The 23,562-nt window shown below is 61.5% G+C and overlaps 10 protein-coding genes across 10 annotated transcripts; 4 read left to right on the plus strand and 6 right to left on the minus strand.

Annotated features, from left to right (window-relative positions):
• Positions 1-1,272: 1,272 nt before the first annotated feature.
• Positions 1,273-3,792, minus strand: HRG_03668 (uncharacterized protein; the record flags this gene model as incomplete). Its single annotated transcript, XM_044862139.1, has 5 exons — positions 1,273-1,723; positions 1,781-1,973; positions 2,016-2,551; positions 2,594-3,051; positions 3,106-3,792. The coding sequence occupies 5 exons, from the start codon at positions 3,790-3,792 to the stop codon at positions 1,273-1,275; spliced, it is 2,325 nt and encodes a 774-aa protein (XP_044723165.1).
• A 758-nt stretch (positions 3,793-4,550) lies between these two features.
• Positions 4,551-5,424, plus strand: HRG_03669 (haloacid dehalogenase-like hydrolase domain-containing protein; the record flags this gene model as incomplete). The annotated part of the gene is made up of 4 exons (XM_044862140.1): positions 4,551-4,597; positions 4,657-4,685; positions 4,740-5,201; positions 5,255-5,424. The coding sequence occupies 4 exons, from the start codon at positions 4,551-4,553 to the stop codon at positions 5,422-5,424; spliced, it is 708 nt and encodes a 235-aa protein (XP_044723166.1).
• Positions 5,425-5,710: 286 nt separating this feature from the next.
• HRG_03670 (subunit 21 of mediator complex domain-containing protein) lies at positions 5,711-6,243 on the minus strand (the record flags this gene model as incomplete). Its single annotated transcript, XM_044862141.1, has 3 exons — positions 5,711-5,970; positions 6,026-6,140; positions 6,202-6,243. 3 exons carry the CDS (start codon positions 6,241-6,243, stop codon positions 5,711-5,713), a joined length of 417 nt encoding a protein of 138 aa, XP_044723167.1.
• Positions 6,244-6,635: 392 nt separating this feature from the next.
• On the plus strand, positions 6,636-8,007 carry HRG_03671 (translocation protein sec62 domain-containing protein; the record flags this gene model as incomplete). Its single annotated transcript, XM_044862142.1, has 3 exons — positions 6,636-7,122; positions 7,183-7,724; positions 7,789-8,007. 3 exons carry the CDS (start codon positions 6,636-6,638, stop codon positions 8,005-8,007), a joined length of 1,248 nt encoding a protein of 415 aa, XP_044723168.1.
• A 341-nt stretch (positions 8,008-8,348) lies between these two features.
• On the minus strand, positions 8,349-9,617 carry HRG_03672 (ribonuclease t2 family domain-containing protein; the record flags this gene model as incomplete). Its single annotated transcript, XM_044862143.1, has 8 exons — positions 8,349-8,451; positions 8,514-8,689; positions 8,764-9,001; positions 9,048-9,075; positions 9,130-9,141; positions 9,210-9,303; positions 9,368-9,453; positions 9,518-9,617. The coding sequence occupies 8 exons, from the start codon at positions 9,615-9,617 to the stop codon at positions 8,349-8,351; spliced, it is 837 nt and encodes a 278-aa protein (XP_044723169.1).
• Positions 9,618-10,303: 686 nt separating this feature from the next.
• HRG_03673 (FR47-like protein) lies at positions 10,304-10,921 on the minus strand (the record flags this gene model as incomplete). The annotated part of the gene is made up of 2 exons (XM_044862144.1): positions 10,304-10,444; positions 10,502-10,921. 2 exons carry the CDS (start codon positions 10,919-10,921, stop codon positions 10,304-10,306), a joined length of 561 nt encoding a protein of 186 aa, XP_044723170.1.
• Positions 10,922-11,955: 1,034 nt separating this feature from the next.
• Positions 11,956-14,193, minus strand: HRG_03674 (thioredoxin domain-containing protein; the record flags this gene model as incomplete). Its single annotated transcript, XM_044862145.1, has 3 exons — positions 11,956-12,297; positions 12,348-13,944; positions 14,000-14,193. The coding sequence occupies 3 exons, from the start codon at positions 14,191-14,193 to the stop codon at positions 11,956-11,958; spliced, it is 2,133 nt and encodes a 710-aa protein (XP_044723171.1).
• Positions 14,194-15,289: 1,096 nt separating this feature from the next.
• Positions 15,290-16,981, plus strand: HRG_03675 (tyrosyl-DNA phosphodiesterase domain-containing protein; the record flags this gene model as incomplete). Its single annotated transcript, XM_044862146.1, has 3 exons — positions 15,290-15,640; positions 15,708-16,479; positions 16,545-16,981. 3 exons carry the CDS (start codon positions 15,290-15,292, stop codon positions 16,979-16,981), a joined length of 1,560 nt encoding a protein of 519 aa, XP_044723172.1.
• Positions 16,982-17,825: 844 nt separating this feature from the next.
• Positions 17,826-19,911, plus strand: HRG_03676 (matE domain-containing protein; the record flags this gene model as incomplete). The annotated part of the gene is made up of 4 exons (XM_044862147.1): positions 17,826-18,543; positions 18,593-19,377; positions 19,437-19,765; positions 19,824-19,911. 4 exons carry the CDS (start codon positions 17,826-17,828, stop codon positions 19,909-19,911), a joined length of 1,920 nt encoding a protein of 639 aa, XP_044723173.1.
• Positions 19,912-20,657: 746 nt separating this feature from the next.
• Positions 20,658-23,203, minus strand: HRG_03677 (actin domain-containing protein; the record flags this gene model as incomplete). Its single annotated transcript, XM_044862148.1, has 5 exons — positions 20,658-20,703; positions 20,789-20,980; positions 21,035-21,653; positions 21,732-22,583; positions 22,636-23,203. 5 exons carry the CDS (start codon positions 23,201-23,203, stop codon positions 20,658-20,660), a joined length of 2,277 nt encoding a protein of 758 aa, XP_044723174.1.
• Between the last annotated feature and the right edge of the window lie 359 nt (positions 23,204-23,562).

Raw genomic sequence — 23,562 nt, forward strand, 5'->3', positions numbered from 1 at the left:
CAGACAACGCGCGGCCTCGGGAGTGGACCCGCCAAAAGAGCGGCACCTCTGCTCAGGGAAGACATCAACCTGCTGAGGAAGGGAGATTTCCCGGACCATGTCGCAGAATCAAGGGGTGTACCGTACGTACGTGTTTGTTTGATGCCGGTGAATCATTGCCCGGGGGCTTTTGGTGTGCCAGACAGAGGAGAGAGGTAGGTATTTTGATAGCACTGTCACGTAGGACCTACAGCCTACAGTATTATGTGTATGTACATGCCTCATACCTCTTCCTCAAGCCGGGACAGTCGGGCCTTAGGTAGTACCTAATAATTGGCCTTCAAAAGCACATGCAAGCCGTCACCAAAACAGCGACTGGGAGGACTGGTGGCGTGCCTTTTGCTCCCAACAGCCGTAGCTTTTTCTCGACCCTCTCTCTCTCTCTCCCACTGCTGAAGATTAGGTCCGGGCTCGTGATACCTACTGTGTGATTGATCGGGCTAGCATCCATTCGCTCCTCCGCCTTTACTCTTAGCGACTTGCTCTCTTCTTGAGGCTGTTTCGAGCACAGCCGCCAAGGATTAGGTTCCAAACACTCCCGTCGGTTTGGCCGCGTCCGCAGCACAAGCGATGTATTACTGCCCGTCCACCGTGCATCTGTGCCAGACGACGATACTATATAGGCTACGCTCCTTATCGCCTCAGCCCCAGCGCCCGAGCCCAACCCAAAGGGCACTGTGCATTATTAGCCTCCCGCCGGCTTCCATCCTCTCCGCCGTGTCAGGACAACCCGTCTCTTCAATTCGTCCTCCCCCAGCTCTTCCCATGGCCCCGTCTCGCAACTTCCCCAACGATGGAAAATGGAGCTTCGTGCGTTCCAAGCCTCGGCGCACCACTTCCGCTGGTTCCGGACCCTCCCACTTTACGGGGAACCAGTTGGTATTCTCACCTCGGATGCTCGCTCTTGTGTCGACTTGCAGCCCCAGCCCAAACTGTAAACCCCCCTTCCCCCCTTCCACCCTACGGGGCCTTGTACCGCGACGACGGCGGCCCGGCTCCCACCCTGGTGGCAGACCCAAGCGCTACTGCTTTCGTCATCGCCTCAACTTTGACACCACAATTCGGCGACCCCCTCTACGCTCACCATCTCAACAAGAGCTTCATTGTTCCGGGGTATCGAGGTGCTAATCCGTTTATCCGCCCACCCGACTGTGCAAAGCTTTGTATGTAATCTCCAACCCGACGCTTCTGCTACCTCTGAAACGATCATGATGCCTCGTCTCGCGCCCTTCCTCAGCGATAAACCTCTCTCCGCGCATCGTCTGCATATACAATCTCCTGCGTCGCGCCTCGGGGCCGCTCGATGAAGGCAATCTCGTCGGCTCGCGGAGCCTGCGGTCGGTGGTACGGCTCCGTGGGCCGCGCCGCATACTCCCTCACGTACGGCTGCGCAGCCTCGCGCCGGCCCTCTGCATGTACACCTGGTGCGTATTCATGTCCCGGGATCTCGGGGCGCACACTCTGCATTCGCCCGTATGCCTGCGGCACCTCGTATCGAACCGCCTCCACCGGCATCATGCTCGCGGCCCTCGTAGCATACCCCCCCGGCGCCTCGTTCACAGGTCTTCGGTCTCCAACTTCCATAAATTCCCCGGGCGGTGCCATCGGCCGTGGTTGGTACTCTCTGTGCCGACCGTCTCTGTATTCATAAGGGGCGTACTCGGCCGGCTGGGTCACGACGCGTCTGGGCATCGCATACGCTGCCGGGGCGCCGCCGTATACAAGGCCCCCCTCTCCATACGGCTCTGGGCCGGGATGCCGAGAGACGGCCCTCGGAGGCAGCCGCTCATACACGAGACCGGGCTCGCCGGGCCCGACCGAAGGAGCGTTGGGGCGGTGGACGGCGGGATGAGATGGATCGAAATACTCACGCCCGAATGCGTCCACCAGCATCCGTGGCTGAGGGGGTTTCGGCTGCCCCGCATATGCGTCGCCTTCAGGGCGGACGCTCACGCGGCCTCCCTCGGTGTACTCACGAAAGGAGCGCGGGGGTTCCCGATACCCATCGCCCGCAAACACCTGCGAGACTGGGCGTGGGGGATAAGCCATTCTGGGGGAGTACGGGTATGGCGGCACCGGGCCAGGCAGTCCGTAACCTCGGACGTGGCCGTCGGCGGGCAGCCTTCGCTCGTCCAGGTACTCTCTTCCGTATCGCTGGTCGCCAATCAAGGCCGTGCTCACGGCGCGTTGGGGGTGCGCCCTGGCACTGTCGTAGCCCAAGGAAACTTGCTCGTCTCTGTATTGCCGCGTCAGGTATTGGCCGTCTGGGCCATGAACAAGGGGCCTCTCGTAGCTTGACTCGTACTCAAGTTCAATCGCCTGCCCCTGAGACTGGCGCTGACGCTTGTTTGCCCGGACATACGACGGCGCAGTCAATGGGGAAGCAGACCGGGGCTCGACTTTGATGCATGGGTTGGCCTCGACCTCTGGCGCTTGCCGGTCCGCCTTCCTCTTCTTCCTTTTGCTCTTTCTCTTTTCCGACGCCCTCCCGCCTTGGGACGAGCTGTCGGGGCTGGTGGCAGCCGACGGCTCTTGTCTGAGAGCAGCAACTTGCGCTGGCGTACCCCTTGTACGCGGTACGGCTTGGGAGGGGCCGTCGTGGCCCTGTCCCGGGACAGCCAAGGGAGAGATCTGGGCTGGTTGGGGGGCGACAGGCTGCAGAGCATGACCTCTAATGAGGGGAGATGGAGGATGGAGATCGACGTAAGAATTACGCTGTAGCTGCGTGTGACTCCTGGCAACCTCGACTCTCGCCGCGTCAAGCTCCAGATTCGCCGAGTCCTCGGACTGGCTTTGCGCCCCGCTCGCGGTGTTCTGGCTGGGCGGAGTCGCAACAGCCCCTGCTCCGACGTAATTGTTAAGCCCTGGGACGACATTGGCCAAGGGCGCAGCCACCACAGGGTTGGCAGACAAGCCGCCGTGCTGACTGTCCTTTTGCCGTGTCGGAATGGCCGCCGGAGGCTCTGGCGCGACTACGGCTTGAGCTCGCCCATGCTGCGTCTCGTCGACAGTCTGCGAAGCGGAGTCTGGTTTTTGAGGCACGGCGCCAGAGCTCTGCGGCTCAACCGAGTCGTTGCGAACGCGCGACGTCATTTGCGACTGGGGAGTGTCGTGCTGTGAAGAGTAAAAGGTCTTTTCGTCAAAAGAGTCACTCGCGGCATCATGATTAGCAGTCAAGTCTTCACCAACAGGTGAGGGAGCAGCAGTCTGCGGCACCAAGGTCAAAGCCTTGGCCAGCACGTCAGAGATGTCGAGGTCAGTGTAGCGCTCCGACTGCGAAGTCTTTGCGGAGCGGCGTTGCTCGACTTCATCCCGCAAAGCACGCTCCAGCCGCTGCCTCTGGAGGGCGACTTCTGCTCTGATGAGCTCGTCTGATTTTTCAAGCAGAATGGGGTTGATTTCAGTCTGGCCAGAGGCAAAGGGCTTCGGTATGGCCGACGATACAATGGCAGTGCCTTTAGCGGCGTCTTGGTCCTTTGCATTCGTCGGCCGAGACGAAGGGAGGATCCCCAGAGGAGCGCCATTTCCCTGCGACAGCGGCACAGCCGTGGCCGCGGCGCGAGGCGACGGCAGCGGCAGAGAGCTGGCGAGGTTGGGAAGCTTGATGGTGGGATGGGCGCCCGAGAAAACGGCGTCTCGAAAGCGCACAATCTTGGCATACTGCTGGATTTCGTAGGCTTCCTGGTCTGTGAGCTTCCGCGGAGCAGCATCCGGGGTGCCCAAGGAGGCCTCGGTATCTCCGACCTGCGCCATGTCCGCAGGTTGCCACGATGCGTCACTTGATGCTCCCTTGACGAGGCACGAGTCTCCAGCTGGCCTTTGCGACAGAAGCTGGAGAGGATGTGGGAGCAGGCAATAGGGGCCTCAGTTCCCCAAACCGGCCATGAGCGCGCTCGAAAGAGTGCGCGTGAGTGAGAGAGAAGGGGAAGTGTTTGGGCAAGGGGGCCGTTGAGAGGTTGAGGCAGGGGTTGAAAGACTTCAGGCGGCCGAGGCCCAAGCTGTCAACGGACGAACTGGGCGGTGTGGGTGGCAGAATTTGTCTCGGTACCCCGTTAGCTGTTGTCCCGTCCGTCCTCAGGGAATAATAACAGGCGCTAGCCCTGGCGTCGCCATGAAGCTGTTGAATCGAGGCAGCGCAGAGTCCATTCCAAAGCCAATGGACGAATCACTCGGTCGTTGAAAACATGAACGTGATTTACGGCCATGGGGTGCTCCCTCGATCGAGACTTTGACCACTCTCTGCACTGGGGCCCGATTGCGGCCGTCTCGTCCGGTGCAGCATGCGACCACGCCGTAGCCTCCACCTAGCCCACGCTGCCAAATTCTCCTTACAACCGACCAGCAATAAGTCGTTATATAGAGCCCATCTTGGCCTGCCATACTGTCGAACCTCCCCCCTTTCCCTCTCCCCTCGCGGTCTCTCTTCATTGCTTTATTCGCCACAGGCAGCCCCCCCCTCGGCACCTCGTCTCTCGGGCTTCCGCCAAAGCCCCGCCACCGCCGCCGCAAGCATGGCCGTCGTCAACGGGACCGGCTCCCCCAAACCGGTGCTGTTCTTGTGCGCACATTGCTCCCGCTTACTTCTCGATCCAATCCGAAACTGACATGCCGAGCAAGTGATGTCGACAATTGCCTCTATTCCCGGAGTGAGCTGCATCTGGCGGTGACTCACGCTCGACAGTCGCTAACGTGGGGTGCAGGCGCCAAGGTCCACGACTACATGGTAGAACTAATTGATCAGTACTTTGTCAAGCATCTCGACGTGCCTGCCGAGGAGGCGGCGAGGCTGCACAGGGACTATTACACAAACTACGGCCTGGCCATCGAGGGCCTCGTGCGCCACCACCAGATTGACCCCCTCGACTACAACGCCAAGGTCGACGATGCCCTGCCCCTCGAGGACATCATCAAGCCAGACCCGGAGCTGCGCGCGCTGCTCGAGGACATCGACAAGTCCAAGGTCACCATGTGGCTGCTCACCAACGCCTACGTCACCCACGGTCAGCGCGTCGTGCGGCTGCTTGGCGTCGAGGACCTCTTCCAAGGGCTGACGTACTGCGACTATGCGGCGCGGCCGCTCATTTGCAAGCCGGACCCTGAAATGTACACAAAGGCCATGCGCGAGGCTGGCGTCGAAAACGTCCAAGACTGCTTCTTCGTGGGTGCGTTCTACCCCTCCCATCTTGACACTGCATCAGCGCCTGACTGGTACTAGACGACTCCCATCTCAACTGTACGAAAGCCAAGGAGTTTGGCTGGACAGTCGCTCACCTCGTCGAGGACGACTTGCCGGTTCCCAAGACGCCAGCTTCGCAATACCAGATCCGGCACTTGCGAGAATTGCGAAAGATTTTCCCCCAGTTCTTCAAGTTGCCATCACCTTGAGGGTTTCTACAGGCCAATGGGGGCTGCATGGGAGTTTCTTCCGTGGACTTTGACTGGGCAGGATAGGGCGGACGTTGGGGCAAGGATAGAGGAAGGAGAAGCACAGTAGCACCATAGACTTTGTTCACGATAGAAGATGGCTAAAATTTGGTTGTCTCAACCCTCATAGGACCAAACCCGCCACCCCCGAGATGCTCCATCATTGACCGAAACCCATCGACCCAAACTCCGCGCTATGCTCTGTCCACAATCACGCACGGCCCATGGCGGCCGCAAAAGGCGATTCTCAAGGCCTCCGGACACTGCGAATGACGGTGTCGAGCTGAGCCAGGATCTGGTCCCTCTCCCTCAGCGCATCCTGCCGCTGCGCCTCGGCAGCCTTGAGATCCTCTTCGAGATCCTTGATGTTTCGCTCCTGGTCCTTCTCGCTGTTATCGAGGCCAGGAAGCGAGGATATGAGGTACTCTATCTCCTGCTCCTTGACAATGAGGTCTCTCGAGAGCTCCTTGAGACCGGCTTGGAACTCGTCGGCGGGAAGCGGATCAACTGAAAGAGATGGGTGAGCGCCCGCGCGGCCGAGCAGCGGTATCGCGAGACCAACCTTCCTTTTGGTGCGGCTCCTGTTTGATGTCGCGAATCTTGTCGGTGGGGCTCAGCGTCTCGAGGTCGTGTCGTCGGTGGACAAAGTGCAGGCATGCGACAAACTGCTGGGCTAGCTATTCGTCGGGTCAGCGCGTGCTTGCCGAAAGGATCGAGGCGTCAAGAGAAGGAGCGTACCTGATCGACAGCATCCTGCAGCTGCGTGAGTCGGTCCCCCATCGCGGCACGATGGCTATGCGGTCAATCCTTGGCCGGATGCGAGACCGGAGGTGGATTGAAGAGGCTCGTCAAGCGCCGAACGGGCTTGGCGCCGCGCCGCGAGTCGCAAGGGGCGACGCACTGTCTCCCGCACTGTAGCCGTACCGTACCCCGGATTGCGGGCAAAAAACGATCCGAGGCACCCTAACCAAACTACTCGGGAAGTGAACACCCTGTTGTCAGTTCCAGTCAGCCTCAGTCCAAGCAGAGCGCTCTTCGGCCTCGCCCCCTTTCTCCCCTTTCCTCCCTTTCTCCCATCGTCCACCTCCCTCGTACCAATTCTGCTGTCACAGGCTCTCGCCCCAACGGTACAGCTTGCAACCGCCCCGCAAGCATCAGCAGAAGCGGCCACAATGTCTGCGCAGCCGCCACCTGGCCAGATGCCTCCGGGCATGCAGCGCCCAACCCCTGAGCAGATCGCCGAGATCCAGCGCAGGGTGGCAGAGGACGCGCAAAAGGCGGGCATGACTGTGCCCGAGTTTATCGAACACATCAAGCGCCAGGCCATGGAGCAGCAGCGCATGCGCATGCAGCAGCATCAGCAGCATGACCACGACCACGACCACGACTGCGACCACGACCACGACCACGACCACGACCATGACTACGGCCATGATCACGACTGCGACCACGACCACGACCATGATCACGACCATGATCATGACCACGAACACGAACACGGCCCCAACTGCAACCACGACCACCATCACTCTCAGTCGCAGCCCATCACCCCCGGTCCCCCCAACCCCAAGGCCATCGCTGTCGCCAAGTTCCTCAGGGGCCAGGACCTGAAGCCGCGCACAAGCATCCTGAACGGAGAGCGCAAGGACATGTTCAAGGGCACGTGGCCAGAGAATCCCCGGACAGCGCTCAGCCACGGTTTGCTAACACGTGCCGCAGTCAAGCGCGCCCTGCGGGCCCTGCAGTCGCCCGCTTACGAGAAGGCGCGCAAGAAGAACCCGCTGTTGCCCGAGATCAACGACCGCGCCTCTCTTGAGAACACGTTCAAGCTGCTCCCGCTGAGCATGCTCGCCCTGCGTGTCAGCAAAATCGAGTCGGACTCGAGCAAAAAGGCCAAGCGTGTCAAGGGCCAATGGAACGTCCGCATCGAGCAGCAGCAGGAGGCCAAAGAAGAAATGTACTACGCCTGGCTGTGGGAGGGCAGCCAGATCAAGCGCCAGCTGTACGCCGCTCTCGCCCTCCTCATCATTTTCATCATTGTCCTGTACCCGCTCTGGCCGTTGAAGCTCCGCCAAGGAGTCTACTACCTCAGCTGGGGCCTGCTGGGCCTGCTGGGCCTCTTCTTTCTCATGGCCATCTTCCGTGTCATCCTCTTCTGCATCACGTACTTTGCCGTCCCGCCCGGCTTTTGGCTCTATCCCAATCTGTGGGAAGATGTCTCTTTTATGGACAGCTTCAGACCCGTCTGGGCTTGGCACGAGGTAAGCTCATTCTCCCCGGGCCTTTTCCGATAGCACCCGTGAACCTCACTGACTTCATCGACAGACGGCCGAGGAGAAGAAGTTGAAGAAAAAGTCAAAGAAGAAGTCAAAGACAGCTGCCTCTGGCGCCGGCACGAATGCCACCTTTGCCGCAGCCACAGGCCAGGTGGCGCCCACGACGGCTACGACTACCGGCACGGACACACAGATCCAGACGGGCGACATGCACCAGCGACACTACACGGCGCCCAAGGTGGAGGAGGAGCCGGGCGACGACGAGTAGGCCGTTTGATCATGGAGAGGAAAGGGGTATGCGCAGGCGACGGGTATCCAAAGAGGGAGGACGCCGCGGATGGGAGGACTCTGCGTTTGCACACGCAGTGGTGGAGGGGGGGGTGAGAAGGAGCTGGCGGTGGCGCGGGAGCGAATGCGGCACTTGCATAGCTTGAGAGCCTTTATTCCAAGAGGAAGCCGATGCTCCCTAGTTCAGGGGTGGCCAAAAGCATACACACAGCAAGGAACATGTGTCCCAGGCCGGGCCCCCTTGCCCGTGCATCTTGTATTTGTAGGATCAAGGGTGACGCGAGAGCAAGGCCCCCCTTTGCGTGCTCGTCGAACATGTGCTCACTGCTCGCTGCCCCTGGCACGCTCATGATACCACACGGCGCCCGCTGCCGTGGCGCAGTTGGACAGGGTGCCGTCGAGGGTAGCCTCGTGGGCGCCGAGCCTCGGGTGAGCGCGTGAGTCGCCGCGCTGGGGACGTCCGCTGGCGTGGAAGTAGTACCAGACCTCGCCGAGGCGGGTGCGGCCAGGGCGCGCTGCAGGTCGGCGAGCGAGCGGGCGGTGGCGTTGGACGGCCGGATGCCGGCGCGGGCGAGCCAGCGGTGGGTGTGGAGCGGGCGGTGCCAGGCGACGGCGGCGTCGAAGAAGTCGAAGAGGTCGGCGTGCGGGGGGGCTCTGGGGCCCTTTGGGAGCACACGGGTCAGGACTCGGGCTGCCCGCCGTCGGATGATGGGGCGCACAGACGGGGAGAACGCACGTAGCACCCTCTCTGGAAGGTGGAAAAGCACGTGGCGTGCTTGGAGAACTCGTGGGCCCAGAAGACCCAGTTGGCGTCGTGCTGGCTGACCCAGTGCCGGCGCATGTATGCCAGCAGGTCGAGCTTGCCGTAGGGCCCGAACCACCTGTCGATGGGCTCGCCCGCGTATGGCGGCACGGGGACGCCCGAGGGGGTGCCGTCGGTGGTGTTGGGGACTGGCTGGGGGTCATATTGTCGACTAGAGGTGGTGAGCCGACGCATGTTACGCCACCAGGAGCGCATACCTCAGGTCGCAGTACTGCGTATACGTCCCTGGGGCCGTGTACGTCAGCGTCCATGATGCTCGGTCTGCGAAGCGAGACTCACCGTTGCAGAAGTCTGAATGGAACAGGTGTTTAGTTAGACAACCACCGCCCGTCTCGGCGGCACAGCAACTCTGCACTCACCGGGCCAGAGCCCGTGGATGGACCAGGCGTTCTTTGCATAGACCTGCCCCTTGCTCTCGAGGCCGGTATGCGTGTTCCAAAGCTGGGTAGCAACCTAGGTAGCCATTCGCTGCCTCAGCCGTGGTGCCGGACCAGCTCGGCAACAGGGCCACACCAACCACGAGTCCCCCAAACGTCTCGGTGCAGCAGCTATCCGCAGCCCTGTCCGGCAGCGCGCCGGGCGAGCACGACAGCACCGGCTCGGCTGCGTGGGCATAGAACACACGAGTAAGACACCGGAGACGGGGCCAGCGAGCATCGAGCCTTACCGAGCGCACACGTGTGGTTCGCGGTCGTGATGCCGGGATACAGGCCCGCGGCCGCGAGCCGGACCAGCGCCGTCGCTGCGACTGCGGTGCGGTGATGCATGGTCGTCGGCCGAGATTGGTTCCAGGGCCGTGCCAACGGGGGTACAGGACGTGGTATCTGCACTGTACACGACGGTGAAGAGACGGGTCGAATCAGACAAGTCGGATTGCCGGGAACAACAGCTGCGGTAGGCGGGCAGCCGGCTTTTTTTGTAGCCCACGCGATGCCCGTCGTGCCGTTGCTGGTATCGGCTTCCTCCTCCTGCAGCTGGCTGTCGTTGCAGACGGGCCAATGGGCGGCCCGCCCGCTGCGGCCTGGCGACTTGTTCTGGGCTGGCGCTGGCCACATGTTGCGGAGAAAGCAGCCAGCTGGTTATAGCTGTCAGCTTATAGAGAAGGATGGCTTGTCTTGCCGCGAGGGAGTGGGACGCGGGTGAGGGGACTTGGGATGGGGTCCAAGCCGGCTCTTTATCAAAGACCAAAGAGCAATAGGCGACCGTTTCGAACATGTCCATTACACTCTGAACCAGACTTCATTGTACAGACAACGCGGCCAATCCACCAAGCCCGGCCGCAGTGTCGTCATCAACATTAAGGTATACGTAGACATTGGTCGTCTATGATCAAAATCGAAACCACGCATTGCCCTCTCAAAACATCAGGCAAGCACCGAACGCCAGTTGGAACCCGTCCTCCCCTTGCCAAAGCCGTGGGACCCATCTCTCTCCCCTTTCTCCCGTCATGTTACTAGAGGTGCTTGTAAAGAAAGGTGCCGTCCTTGAGCTCACCCGACGGGCTCATGCCGTACTTGGGAATCCTACCCATTTCCGTGTAGCCCAGCTTCTTGCACACGGCCTCGGCCGGGCTGTCCGTCTCGGTGTCGAGCAACTATAGGTTCACCAGGGTCAGACGGTCGCAGGGAGAACAAGGGCCAAGAGGACGTACGAGCACGGTGCGGCCAAGCCGGGCGGCGTCGCTCTCGAGGGCAGCCATGAGGGCCCTCGCGCCGCCACGGCCACGGAAGCTCTTGTGTATCAGCAGCTTCTCGACGGTGCCGCGAAATGGCCCCGTCTCGGAGCTCGGCAAGGACAGCATGACGACGCCCATGACCTCGGTGCCCCTGACGGGCCGGGCCGGGCCGTCAACCTCGCCGCTGACGAGGATCCAGATCAGCCGCTTGCCGTCCCTGACCTCTGCGATGCGCTCCTTCCACCAGGCCAGCAGCTTCTCGTGCGACAGCGGCGGGAGAAAGGTGGCAATGGCGCGGTCGTGCGTGATGCACGAGGCGTGGATGGCGGCCAGGTAGGGCGTCAGGTGGGCGTGGGCCTTTGCGCTGAAGGGGAGCACAGTGCCGGAATGCGACATGATGCCCCGGGGGGAAGGGGGGGTGGGTGGAGCGGCGACTGACTGCGACAAAAGACGCCGGCAGTGGCGATGATGACGATGAGGTGTTGCTGCGTGGCGGTTCGGTGGGAAGAGGTTCCGGCTGATGTCGGACAGAGGATGCTTCGGGTATCCCAAGCCAGGGCGGTGCTCCAGCGACAGGCAGCGTCCGTGCAGAATAGCGAATGAGGAGGGCAGAGACTGTTGTCTTTGCTGCGTGAGAGACGTCCTCGGCACAGCACAGAGAGAGGGGGGAACTCAAAGGCTCACCGCAGGCTGTCTGGCCGAATCATCCGGTCGCAGAATCTTGACACGCTGTCTGAGGAAGAAGAAGACGAGGAAGAAGAAGCAGAAGAAGAAGCAGAAGAGGAGGAGAGGAAAGGCAGGACGAGGGGCGTCAGCCGATCATCAACGAGTGCGAGGAAAACGACCGTTTCATCGCCGGGCAGCAGCTGTCGAGCTCTCTCTCGGCCTTTACGTTGGATTGGCGCAGGTTGCGATGGCGGGACGGCGCGGCATGGCGGGCTCCACCCCCTCCCCACCGCGCCTGCTCCACCCACTCACTTCACCCACTCACTTCTCACCCACTCACTTCACCCACTCACTTCACCATCACCCATCATCAATCAACCTCGAGTCGACGCCGGGCTGGAATACATGTATAAATACTTGCCACCCCCATCTCCCCATATCCAGGCCTACATATACCATCCTCGAGACTTCCACCGCCGGAAAGCGTCTCGGGTAAAATCATGGCCCGTCTGCCAGCAGCGTCGGGTGCCGTGTGCACAGCCTTGCATCAGACTCCCTGTCCATTCGAGCACCACCATCGCGACACACACATGCCAGTGCTAGACACCCTTCGCCCACCCTCGGGGGCAGATGAGACCCCCGGCACTCGGGTTCCAATCCCGCCTCTTCATCCTGAACCCGCGACTTCGACTTGAAATGGCACCGGAAACAAACGCCTTTCCTCGCTCCACTCACTCTTTCCAACTCTTGCTGCCCCCGGCCCATCAGTCGGCCTTTTGGTTCCCATTCGCTCCCAGCAACCCTTCCTTGAGCTCCTTGATGCCCATGGTGTCGTCGAGTCGAAAGTTCCCCCCGCGTCTGCGGCTGCGCCCGCGGTACCACGAAAAGACGCCGAAGCCGATGCCAGCGACGCACCCAAGCGACAGGAACGGGTGCTCCGAAAAGGCAACGCGAATGTCAAACAGCATCTTCTCCGGTGCCGACACGGTAAGCTTGTGCTTGATGACATTGGGGCCATAAACAATCTTGTCGAGCGTTTCCATAATCGACGTGCGCGACACGAGTATGTAGTTGCCAGTCACCGTGTTGTCCCAATACCGCCGGTTCTGTGTGCTGTTAGCAAAGGCTGCCCATGCAATGTGCCAGGCCCACTTACGTCTTGGTCGTTGATGATGATGCGCTCTCCGTCTTTGACGTCGATGCCGAACGTGGTGCGGATCCAGCGCTGCCAGTAGACGCCGTCCACCCAGGCAAAGGCCACCTCCTTGCGGCCAGACGAGTCCATGTTGACGCGGATGGCCTTGGCCGCGCGCAGCGCCCTTTGGTCGTTGCGATCTTCCGCCTCTTCGATTCGCATCTGCTTCGAGTCTCGCAGCTTCTTCCTCTCGAGCTGGAATTCCTGTACCTGCCGGTCCATCCACTCGTTGGCTGCACTCTTCATCTCGCGCAGAGAACTCTGGAACGCGTCTTGATCGCCATGGTTGAGCACCCCCAGGACGACAATCTTGCCGTTCATGACTTGGCGCGCGTTCGAGGGCGTCAATTCGGGCACCAGCGGCAGCCAGACCGACTTCATCCAGTCGAGCACCCCGCGCACGTCCCTCATCTCGTCCGGAGTCAGCGGTGGATAGTAGGTGGGACGGCCTTCCCTCGAGACGAGAAGCCTCGGCCACGTGGTAATCTTGAACCGATCGTAGAGCTGTGGATCCTTGGTCTTGACCAGCTTGGCATGGCCAATCATGTTGAGGGGCAGCCTCTCGAGAGCCGCAAAGTCCTCGCTCGTGGTGGCATGATCGTAAAAGTAGACAAAGATGACGTCTTCCTTTTGCTCCAGCGCCTTGAGCGACTCGGCGTCGACGTCTGGGACGCCGCTGGCCAGGTCAACGGCCTTTTCTGCATACTGGACAAAGTCGCCCAGGCCGCGGAGACCCGTGTACTCGGCTCGCTCGCCTCCCTTGAAGAACATGATGGTGGGGAAGGCTTTGACGTTGACACCTTTTTTGCACAGAACAGGCTCCTTGTCGCAGTTGACCTCGGCAATGTTGAGCTTGCCTCGCATCGACTTGGCCAGCTGTTCCCAGGTGGGTGCCATGGCCTGGCAGTGGTGGCACCAAGGAGCATAGAGCTTGATGAACCAGGGCTCCTGCGACATGGTGACGCGCTGCTGGAAGCTCTCGGCGGTGAGGGAAACTGAAACGCCACTGGGGTTGGGCGTGACCCCGAGTTTCTTGGAGACGGTTTCCTTGGACTTGTCGACAGGGGTTGGCTTTTGGCCGTCGCTGCCAGTCTTGTCCGTGTCGGCCCCTTTGCCCTTGTCGGAGGCCTTGTCATCCGAGGGCTTGCTGGCGGTCTCGTCCGAGCCCTTGGGAAGGCCCGAAGGCTCCGGCGTGGTACTCTTGCCATCGCCCTTGGGGGCTGTTGTGTCGCCGGGCTCGGGCAGGGTCAAGCTCTTGGGCCGCGAGCCGGGCTTGGCCTTTTCCAGAGCGAGCTCGATGAGTTTGCTGACCTCCGGCATGACTCTGTTTCCCTTGACTAAGTCAAACTGTTTGCCATTCTCGTAGACGACAGTCGTGGGGAAAGATTTGACTTCATGCTCCTCGCAAAGGTCGGAATAAGCGACGCAGTTGATGGTGGCGAACCGGAAGTCGTAGTACTGCGAAAAGGTAGCCCCGCCGGCGGGCTTCGACGTGTAGTAAAACTCGTACATGGTCTGGTAGGTCGGGGCAAAGTCCATGCAGTGAGGGCAGTAAGGGCTGTTGACGGGTCAACGGGGGCCGGCGGCCAAGGGGCGGCAGGGCGGGCGCATACCTGTAATGCTTGACGGCGAGCCATCTTGTCTTCTTGGACTCTTCGTTCCAGTTGGAGGGCGTGAGCTCAAGCAGAGGGGGCACGGTAATGCCGTCGAAGATCGTATCGTGCGGTTTAGCGTCTTGCTCCTCGGAAGACTGCGCCCAGCCAGGGGCGGCGAGTCCAACGAGGAGGGCGAAGACGTGCAGCCGCATGGCGCGAGAGGATATGGGTGCACCTCGTCGGGCGCAGAGGAGCTCGGGTCAATCGGAGGCAAAGAGGTGCAACAGCCCAGGCGAGGCGGAGAGGGAGGACAAGGCCGGGCAAGGCGAGGGCCAGCGCAGCGTTTCGCAAGAGGCGGGTGGACGTGGCGGCGCCTCGAGCAGGCGGCCGAGTCGAGCCAAGGTTGCTCAGGGCCGGATGGTGCGACGCGGCCTGTATCTATAGACAATAAGGGCTGAAGAGCGTCTCGAGCGGCATAGGATGGAGGACGCCGCAATGGATATGGGGACCGCTGCCTGGCGAGGCTCCGGGTCGTCAGCGGATGCGGATGGGGGGCAAAAGTTAACGACGTGGAATGCAACGAGAGCAAGGGGGCGTGAGAGAGACCAGGAGGGCGAGAGAGCCAGGGGGGACTAAGTTACCCGGTGCAGTGGCAGCGCTGCGCATTGACTTGGGCACGCAGGAAGCCAGCCTGGCGTTTCGCGGGCTACAGTGCTGTAAAACTGGCTTCAGGGCTGCAGGTGCTAAAATTAGGCGCTAGGACGCTGCAGCTTGGCACGGAGCACCAGCCACAGGCACGGCCACAGACCACCTGCGACTGCAGAACACAGCAACGCAGTAATTAGAGGCACATGCCTGCGGACGGTATGCGAGAAACTGAACCATCCAACTCAAACGCCCGTCTCTCCTTTACATGCCCGGGGCGAAACCCGGTGTCTGACTTGTCGCGGCCGCGCATCTACAAACACAAGGTCGCCCAAGGAAGCCACAGCGGCGGCGCCATCAAACCGTTTGATTTTAGCGCGCTCGCATCGTCCCTTCCCCAGCCGATCACCGCAACTCCTTCTACAGAAATGAACCGTGCCACCCGTTAAAGGATGGATGCCAGAGAACACGTGATTAAACAAGCCTCATTCTTCCTCCAACATCCCTGACTTGATTGCCTACCGAGGGGATACGGATTGCACAAGATTACCATCTCATCACGCTCACCCTGGACCCGACCGGCCTGAAGCCGCTCGCCGATGGGAGCTCTTGGGGGCTACTCTCAGGCAGTTTCGACGCCTCAGCATCGCAGTCAGAGACGCCATGCAACGTCCCCTCAAGCGTCAACGGACAGACGGCGCCGCTCCCGACTCTCTGTCGAGACCCATAAGCCCTCCTTCTCACAAACGTCAGCGTGCCTCCGAAAAGAGAGTCTTCAGGTCTCCTTTCCAGCTCACCTGGATTCGTGACCTCCCCCCACATCTCAACCAAGATGCTCTGTCCCTCAAGGATCTCTTGGGTAATCCTCTCATACGCGAATGCTGGCAATTCAACTTTCTTCATGATGTGCCCTTCCTCATGAACGCCTTCGACCCGGACACCAGGCATCTCGTCAAGGTCCACATTGTCCACGGGTTTTGGAAGTCGGATGATCCCCGCAGACTCATGCTCTCGGTAAGCATCGGGCATTCTGTTCTGGTCGGGAACCATCCCGTTGGTACCGTGGGCTGACGCCCGGCAGCAAGAGGCATCCGAGTTCAGCAACGTCCGCCTGCATTCCGCTCCAATGCCCGAGATGTTTGGCACGCACCATTCCAAAATGATGGTTCTCTTCCGTCATGACGGAACGGCGCAAGTCATCATCCACACAGCCAACATGATTGCAAAGGACTGGACTAACATGACAAACGCCGTCTGGCGGTCTCCCCTTTTGCCAAAGCTGGACGAGTCAAGCAGCACCGCATCGGAAGCTTCAGCATTTGCCCCTTTTGGGAGCGGGCATCGGTTCAAATCAGACCTGTTGAGATACCTGAAGTCGTACGACCGTCACAAGCGAATCTGCAAGCCATTGGCGGACGAACTCGCTCAGCACGACTTTTTCAGTGTCAAGGGAGCCTTGGTGGCAAGCGTGCCGGGAAAACACGACATGAATGCCCAACCGGAGGCGGCATGGGGCTGGGCGGCCCTCAAGTCACGCCTCCAATCCATTTCGTGCGACGAGGGCGACTCGGAAATTGTCGTCCAGATATCGTCCATGGCCACTCTCGGTGCAAAGGACGACTGGCTACAAAAGACGCTGTTCGGCTCGCTCGCCGGCGGCGGAAAAGGTACGGCAAAGAGGCCGAGTTTCAAGGTGGTCTTCCCGACGGCTGATGAAGTCGGGCGATCGCTTGACGGCTATGCATCCGGGGGCTCCATCCACACCAAGATTCAATCTCAACAGCAAGCCAAGCAACTCGGCTACCTCGAGCCAATGCTCCATCACTGGGCCAATGACAGCCATGATGGAAGGGGTAAGGTTTTCTTGGCTGTGGCAGCAGATGAGTTGGACGCACCGAAGTCGGCTGACTGTTGACAGAGCTGCCGTCGGGGAGCGGCATTCTAGACGGCGGGCGGCAACGCGCGGCCCCGCACGTGAAGACGTACATACGGTATAACGAGAAGAGGACGATCGATTGGGCCCTGCTCACGTCGGCCAACCTGTCGAGGCAGGCGTGGGGCGAGGCGGGCAAATCGACGGGCGAAATGCGAATAGCGTCGTGGGAGATTGGCGTGTTGGTCTGGCCCGAATTATATGGGCAGGGCAGTGTCATGGTGGGCTCGTTCCAGTCGGACACTCCCGGCAGCGGGCCGGAGACAGGGGCAGGGGGTGGCAGCGCCATCGTGGGCCTCCGCATCCCGTACAGCTTGCCGTTGCAGCGGTACGGTCCGCACGAGGTGCCATGGGTGGCCAGCATGAATCACTCCGAACCCGACTGCCAGGGTCGCATCTGGGAGGTGCAGAGACGGGTCTGAGCATGTGTGATGGGGAAGCGGGAGAGGCACGGCGCCGATGACGGAAGCCTTCGACGGCTGGAGGAGCAGCAACTGGTTTCACGACGGGAAGATAGGAAGACAGTCGGCATCTGTTGGGCGGCAGCCGTTGACTGTCCTGGACACTGTATTCAACGCCCTTGCAAAGGGGGTCAAACACGGCAGGCGGCGCCGGGGGGTGGTGGCACGGCATGAACGTTCCCATGCTTGTTTTGTCAACGACTTGACAACTGGAGGTGACGCAGTGATTGCGAAGCCACGTATATTAACGGACTTTTAATTTACGATACGGCCTGTGGCTGGCTGGCGGGCGGGGGGGAAAGTGTGCGCTTGCCAGGGGGCGTCCCGAGAGAGAGTCGCATCGCGTGTATGCAATGATGATGGTTGTGCATCCAGGACGCACCAGCACCAGCCATCCACGCCAACGGTTCACTCTTTCATTAGTCAGGCAATCAGTTTATCACCGACATAAATCGTGCATTAGCGCAGCACTAGCCGACTCATTAGACATCCTTTCCCTGGCTTTTTCAGGTCCGCCACCGACCGACGTCAACGCTCCTCCTCTCGGCCTCGACGTCCTCGCGGCTTTCTCTCCGCTATCGTCGCCTGTCGAGTGTCCATACCCTCGAGTCCGAGCGGTCCTGCAGCGCGCTCGGATCCTCTCGCCGACTGGGATATCCCCCCCTCTTTTTCTGGTCTTTCCCCCACCCTCGCTGGTGACTCGAAATCTGAACAGAGACACCATCACCGAATACCTCCCTCAAAGGCCGTCCCTGATTGCTTCTGTGAGACACCGCTTCAGCGCCTTGTCGGCTTGCAGATCATCATGGATCGCGGACGACCCATTCTTTCGCCCAAGATTGGCGCCGACAGCAGGTCCAACTCGGGTACCCGTCGAATGTTGTCGAGCTCCCCTCTGGCCGAGCAAGCCCTGGCCGACGACATCGCTGCCTGTTCGGAGGACGGCAACCTCGAGGCCAGCGATGACGAGTTCCTCGACCAGGACCTTCCGCCCATTGGGCACGGCATGTACCGTCGTCCTAGTGGTGTCGCCTACGGTACTTCGCGGCCCGTCTTCAGCCAGCAGATAGACGAGCCCATCCTGACCCCCCTCGAGAGGAAGCAGTCTCGCGATGCCGAGCGGAGCCTGCTCAGGGACAACCGTGTCCTGCCGCCCAAGCACCAGGATCAGGAAATGGGCCGGAGCCTGCGAAGCCGCATCTATCGCCGTCTCTTCAGCACCCGCTTGCCGCCCAGAGACGATGACGAAGGGCCCATTGTCTCGCGTCAGCCAACCGAAAGATCGCCACTTCTCAACGGCGTCCATCCCGACTCGGCGTCGGGCTCGGGAGATGACCTCGAGGAGCAATGGGAGGAGGCCGTGGCCTCGGGCCGTCTCCGCACCACCTGGCAGCGCGAGACCAAGACCGTCGTCGCCTACTCTGCGCCCCTCATTGGCACCTTTTTCCTTCAGTACTCCATCAACGTGGCCAGTATCTTCGCCGTCGGCCGCATTGGCAAGGTTGAGCTGGGCGCCGTATCCTGTGAGTTTCCCGGCCCATGGGCCAAGCCGTTGCTAATCATATACTGCAGTGGCCAACATGTCAGCCGCAGTCTCGTGCTTGGCGCCCTTTCAAGGGCTGGCCACGAGCCTCGACACCCTCTGTGCCCAGGCCTATGGCTCCGGCCACAAGCACCTCGTCGGGCTCCAGTGTCAGCGCATGGCGGCCTTCCTCCTTTGCATATCCGCTCCCGTTGTCGTCCTGTGGCTGTTTTCCGAGCGCATCCTCGTATACATCGTCCCAGACCCGGAAAGCGCGCGTCTGGCCGGACTGTATCTTCGCGTCATGATATTCGCCATCCCGGGCATTATCCTCTTCGAGACGGGCAAGCGCTTCCTCCAGGCCCAGGGCCTGTTCCGGGCCACCACGTACGTCCTCCTCGTCGCGGCGCCCGTCAACATCTTCACCAACTGGCTCCTCGTGTGGAAGCTCGACTGGGGCTTCGTCGGCGCTCCCATTGCCATCGTCATCACCGAGAACCTGCTGCCTGTGCTCCTCGTGCTGTACGTCCGGCTCTTTGGCGGCTCTCAGTGCTGGGGAGGGTTCAGCAAGCGTGCCTTTGCCAATTGGTGGGTCATGATTCGGCTGGCACTGCCCGGCATGATCATGGTCGAGGCCGAATGGCTCGCCTTTGAGGTCATGACTCTTCTCGCCAGCCGCTTCGGCACCGAGTATCTCGCGGCTCAGAGCGTCTTGGCCACGCTTTCCACCATCTCCTACCAGATCCCTTTCCCCGTGTCCATTGCCGCGTCGACGAGGATAGCAAATCTCATTGGCGCCGGCATGGTCGACGCTGCCAAGACGACAGCCAGAGTGGTACGTGTGGATCCTGTGTCACCTTGTTGTGATACCTGCTGACTGATGGGCCTGCTTAGACGGTCGCGGCAGTCTGCATCCTCGGCCTGCTTAACCTGACCATCTTCAGCACGCTGCGGTTCTACCTGCCCCTTCTTTTCACCAATGACCAGGGCGTCATCGAGCTGGTCGCGCAGGTGCTACCTCTGGTCGCCGTCATGCAGGTCTTGGACGGGCTCAGCGCCGGGGCCCACGGGCTGCTGCGTGGTATCGGCAAGCAGTCCATCGGCGGGCCGGCCAACCTCATTTCCTACTACGTCATCTCGCTGCCCATTTCACTCGCCCTGGCCTTTGCCGCCGATTGGAAGCTCGAGGGCATGTGGGCCGGTGTGACGGTTGGATTGATTGTGTAAGTCGAGTCGGATCCTGGGAACTGAAACCAAGCTGACCATGGCTTCCCGACGCAGCGTCTCGATCATCGAGTACACTTACCTACTCCGCACGGACTGGCACAAGGCGGCCGCGGAAGCAGCAGCCAGAAATGCCGCGGGGTAGGATTGTGCTCTCATCGACTCGGTTTTGTTCTCTTTTTTGCACCGGCACAAGCAGGCGTTTGCGCGAGTCGTCTTCCTTCTCGGCGTATACCCCAGCGACGGACGCAAGCAGTACTATTTATTTTTCGGTTTTACTCATTTTCCTTTTCCATCCCTTGCAGCGGTGGTTGGTTGAGCCGCCGGGCGAGCGTCTTTGGCATGCTTTCGAGGCTGTCAGTCTGGAGGATTAGGTGGAGGTGGCGAGGCACGCGGCACTCTCTTTACATGCAAGGCTTGGGTAGGTGGGGAAAAGATTGGAACAGGCAAGGAGGGGAAGTCTTGTCCGAAGATGAGGAGTTCACCAGAGGCTGGGCTGAGCATATAACATAGCAGTCAATGTATGAGTAGTAGTAGCCCGAGGCACATTAGGGATTGGTGAACATGGTCCCGTGGTTGGACTATCGCGTTTCCCCCTTGCTCTTTCATTTCCTTCTGTCTGCCCCTGTCTCTGCGCTATCATACATGAGCTCCGCGGGCCCGACTCTTCTACTTCCCCGGCGTGACGGGCGCTTCTCAGGCTCTGCTTCCCACGCCCCCTCCAAACTCCATGGCACGGCTCTCGGCGGGCGAAAAAAAGGGGGATAAAATAAAAAATCCAACGCGAGGAATAGATTCTAAGATGAAAAGAGAGAGAAGACAAGAAAGAGAGCGCTTCTGGGGCCGACGAGCAACCGCTTCCCGCCTCCCCCCGGCTGTCGTGATGCCGCGTCAACTAAGCATGGAATGCGTGCGGATGGCCTTGGGCCCAAGCTCGCTACACCCGTCCGTTAGTCGTCGCCGCGCTTGAGGACGAAGAGAGAGGGATGGGGGAGAAGGCAGGAAAGGGGGGGGTTGCTCACTTGTAGTCGACCCTGCTGAGGCTCATGAGGCGCTGGGCCTCGACGCCCTGGGCGTCCATGTTGGAGTGTATGCAGAAGGCGATGCGGGCGGCGACCTGGGCGCCGAGGAACATGGCCTCCTCGAAGCCGTTCTTGCTCCACTCGCTCAGGTACGTGGGCAGGGCGGCCGTCTTGATGCTCGTCGGCGTCTGGCTGTGGAAGTGGTGCGACGGCTGGAGGCCGGCGGCGGGGCCGGCGGCGTCGGACCCGGCGGCCGGGGTGGTGGCGATGCCGGCGGCGGCGGCGGCGGCAGCGCCACCGAGCCCGGCGCCGCCGACGGCCGCGAGGGTGCTGGCCGTGGTGGCCGCCTGCAGGAGCGGGTTGACGCCGCTCGAGGGCAGCTGGTGCGGCATGCCGGTGAAGGACCCCGTGGGGGTCTGCGAGCCGGTGCCCGAGGGCGTGGCCATGTTGGACGGCAGCTCCGACGTGAACATGGTGGCCGTCGAGGGCGAGATGATGTGCCGCGCCTGCAGCGTCTGCAGGATGTTCTCGCGCAGCCCGCGCAGCCGCGCGCCGTTGCCCACGAAGACGAGGTTGTCCCAGCACGCCGGCCGCATGTACATGTCGTCGATGCCCTGGATGGTGCGGTAGATGGTCGCGACGATGCGGTCGATCTCGGCGCGCTCGGCAAACGTGAAGCGCTCCAGCCCGACCTCGACGTCGCGCCGGATGCGCTTGGGCCTCGTCTCCGGCGTGTCCTTGGCCGTGGCGCTGCTCGGCTCCGGTCGCGGCTGTTCCGTCGTTGCGCCGTTGGCCCCCGCCGGCGTCTCGTCTGCAGGCTTCGCCGGGGGCGCCGCCTCTCCTCCATTCGTTGCCGCGGCGCCATCTGCCGCCGGAGCGCCACCGGTCACGGCCACGCCGTTCTGCGATGGCGGTTGCTCTCCGGCCGGTTTCTCCGCCGCACCCGGCTTCGGCTCGCGGGGCACCTCTTCCTGGATCACCTCCTCGAAGAAAAAGGTGTTGTGAGTCCTCTTGCAGTTGGGCAGCCTCGCGAGCTTGGCGGCCCCGGTCTCGCCCTCCTTGTCCTTGGCCTTGCGCCCCGGCTTGCCCTTTTCCTTTTCCTTCTTGGCGAGGAACTCCTTAGTCTGCCCGCTCGTGACAATGGCGGCGACATCCAGCACGCCGTCCTCGTCCCCGTTGTTCCCCGCGTTCTCGCCGTCGTCATCTCGGCTCACCTCGGGGGGTTTGGGCGCCTCGCCCGCGGCGGCGGCCTCTGCCCCTGGTGTGGTCGCAGGCACCGCCAGAGCTGGCGGAGCCCCTGCCGTGTCTTCCCTGGGCAGCTCTGCCAGGGCCGTCTCCGCCGGGGCGTACGGCAGCACCTCGCAGATGGCGCTCCTCTTGAGCTGCTCTGCCATGTCATGGTTGAAGCCCTTTGCCTCGAGCAGCTTGAGCAGCCTCTGCGTGAAGACTTGGCCACCGCTTATATGCCTGTCGGGGTTGGGCGAGCCCAGGTCCATGTGATTGACGACGCGACCGTCGTGAATGGCCGTGACGTCGACCTTTTCGTAGCCAATGTCGACGACGGTCATGCTGGGCCACCTGAGGCCGTACTGGGTGGCGATGCCGCTGTGGATCAGGCACAGGGCCGGCGTGCGCGTCTTCTCGAAGATGTATTGCGCAATGGTCTCGCAGTCCGGGCGGGTCCACTGGGGTGAGGCCATGAGCATGATGGGGGTGTTGTGGTAGGTCGAGGCCAGCATGCCGTGGACGTGGTCGAGGAAGGCGAGGAAGGAGTCCATGTGAACAATGCGGCCGCCTGGATACATGGTCAGCATACACGTCGCGAGGGTCGACCGAGCGGCACGCACCCTCGATGGGAAAGACGGCGCCCTCGTCCGAGTCAACGTCCTCGACCCATTCCACCTGCTCGACGCCGCCGACGAGTCTGGAGCGCTTGTAGGTGTGATAGGGCCGCCACTCGTCGCCATCGCGGAACATGCGCGTGGGCAGACGGTGCAAGGGCGGCGTCAGCTCGCTGCACCCGAGCTGCGCCATGGTGGTGCGGCTGCCGGGGCAGATGATGAGAATCTGCTCCTCGCGCCATTTGGCCGCCGAGCTCGCCATGCCGGCCAGCCGTGCGAGTCCGTTTGCCCTGCCGCCGTCGTGGGAGCGAGTGCCGAGAACGTGGTCGTCGCTGGCCAGGGACACCGGGTTGCTGCTGCTGCGGTTGCTGCTCCTGTTGACGATGCGCTGGCTGCGGCGTCGCGACGGTGTGGCAGACGGCGGCGATGCGGAGCACCAGTCTTTGCGCTCCTGGCCGCGAGGCGTCTGGCCGCGAGGCGTCAGCCGCGCTTCTGTGGCGGATGCCCTTGGAACTGGTGTGGCGGTGCCGCCCGCCCTCGGCGCCAGCCGCACGTGACCATTTCTCTGTGGCATCCTCTTGGCGGCGCTTGGCGGCGCTTGGCGGCGACGACGATGCGGGCGCCGTCGTGAAACAGAGTCTCTGGTCCTGAGCAGATCGACAGGGGCGCGGCCGAAGTGCTCTTTTCAGGCATATCGGACTCGACGCATGGAGAGAGGGGAGAAAAGGGCCCGTTGGCAAGCCTGCCAGCGAGTTCAAACAAAATCCTCCCCGTTCAATGAACAGCTGCCCTCGCCCCGGCAACGCGCACCTCGACGACCGCCGTTGCATACACGGAATCTGGGGCAGCCAAGTCACCACTGACCAAGTAAGCATGTCCCTCCGGAAAGGCCCAATACGCACTTGTTCCATATAGTCGACTCGTGATAAAGCA

The sequence above is a fragment of the Hirsutella rhossiliensis genome, assembly GCF_020360975.1.
Source record: "Hirsutella rhossiliensis strain HR02 chromosome Unknown scaffold00003, whole genome shotgun sequence".
Classification (NCBI taxonomy): Eukaryota; Fungi; Ascomycota; class Sordariomycetes; order Hypocreales; family Ophiocordycipitaceae; genus Hirsutella; species Hirsutella rhossiliensis.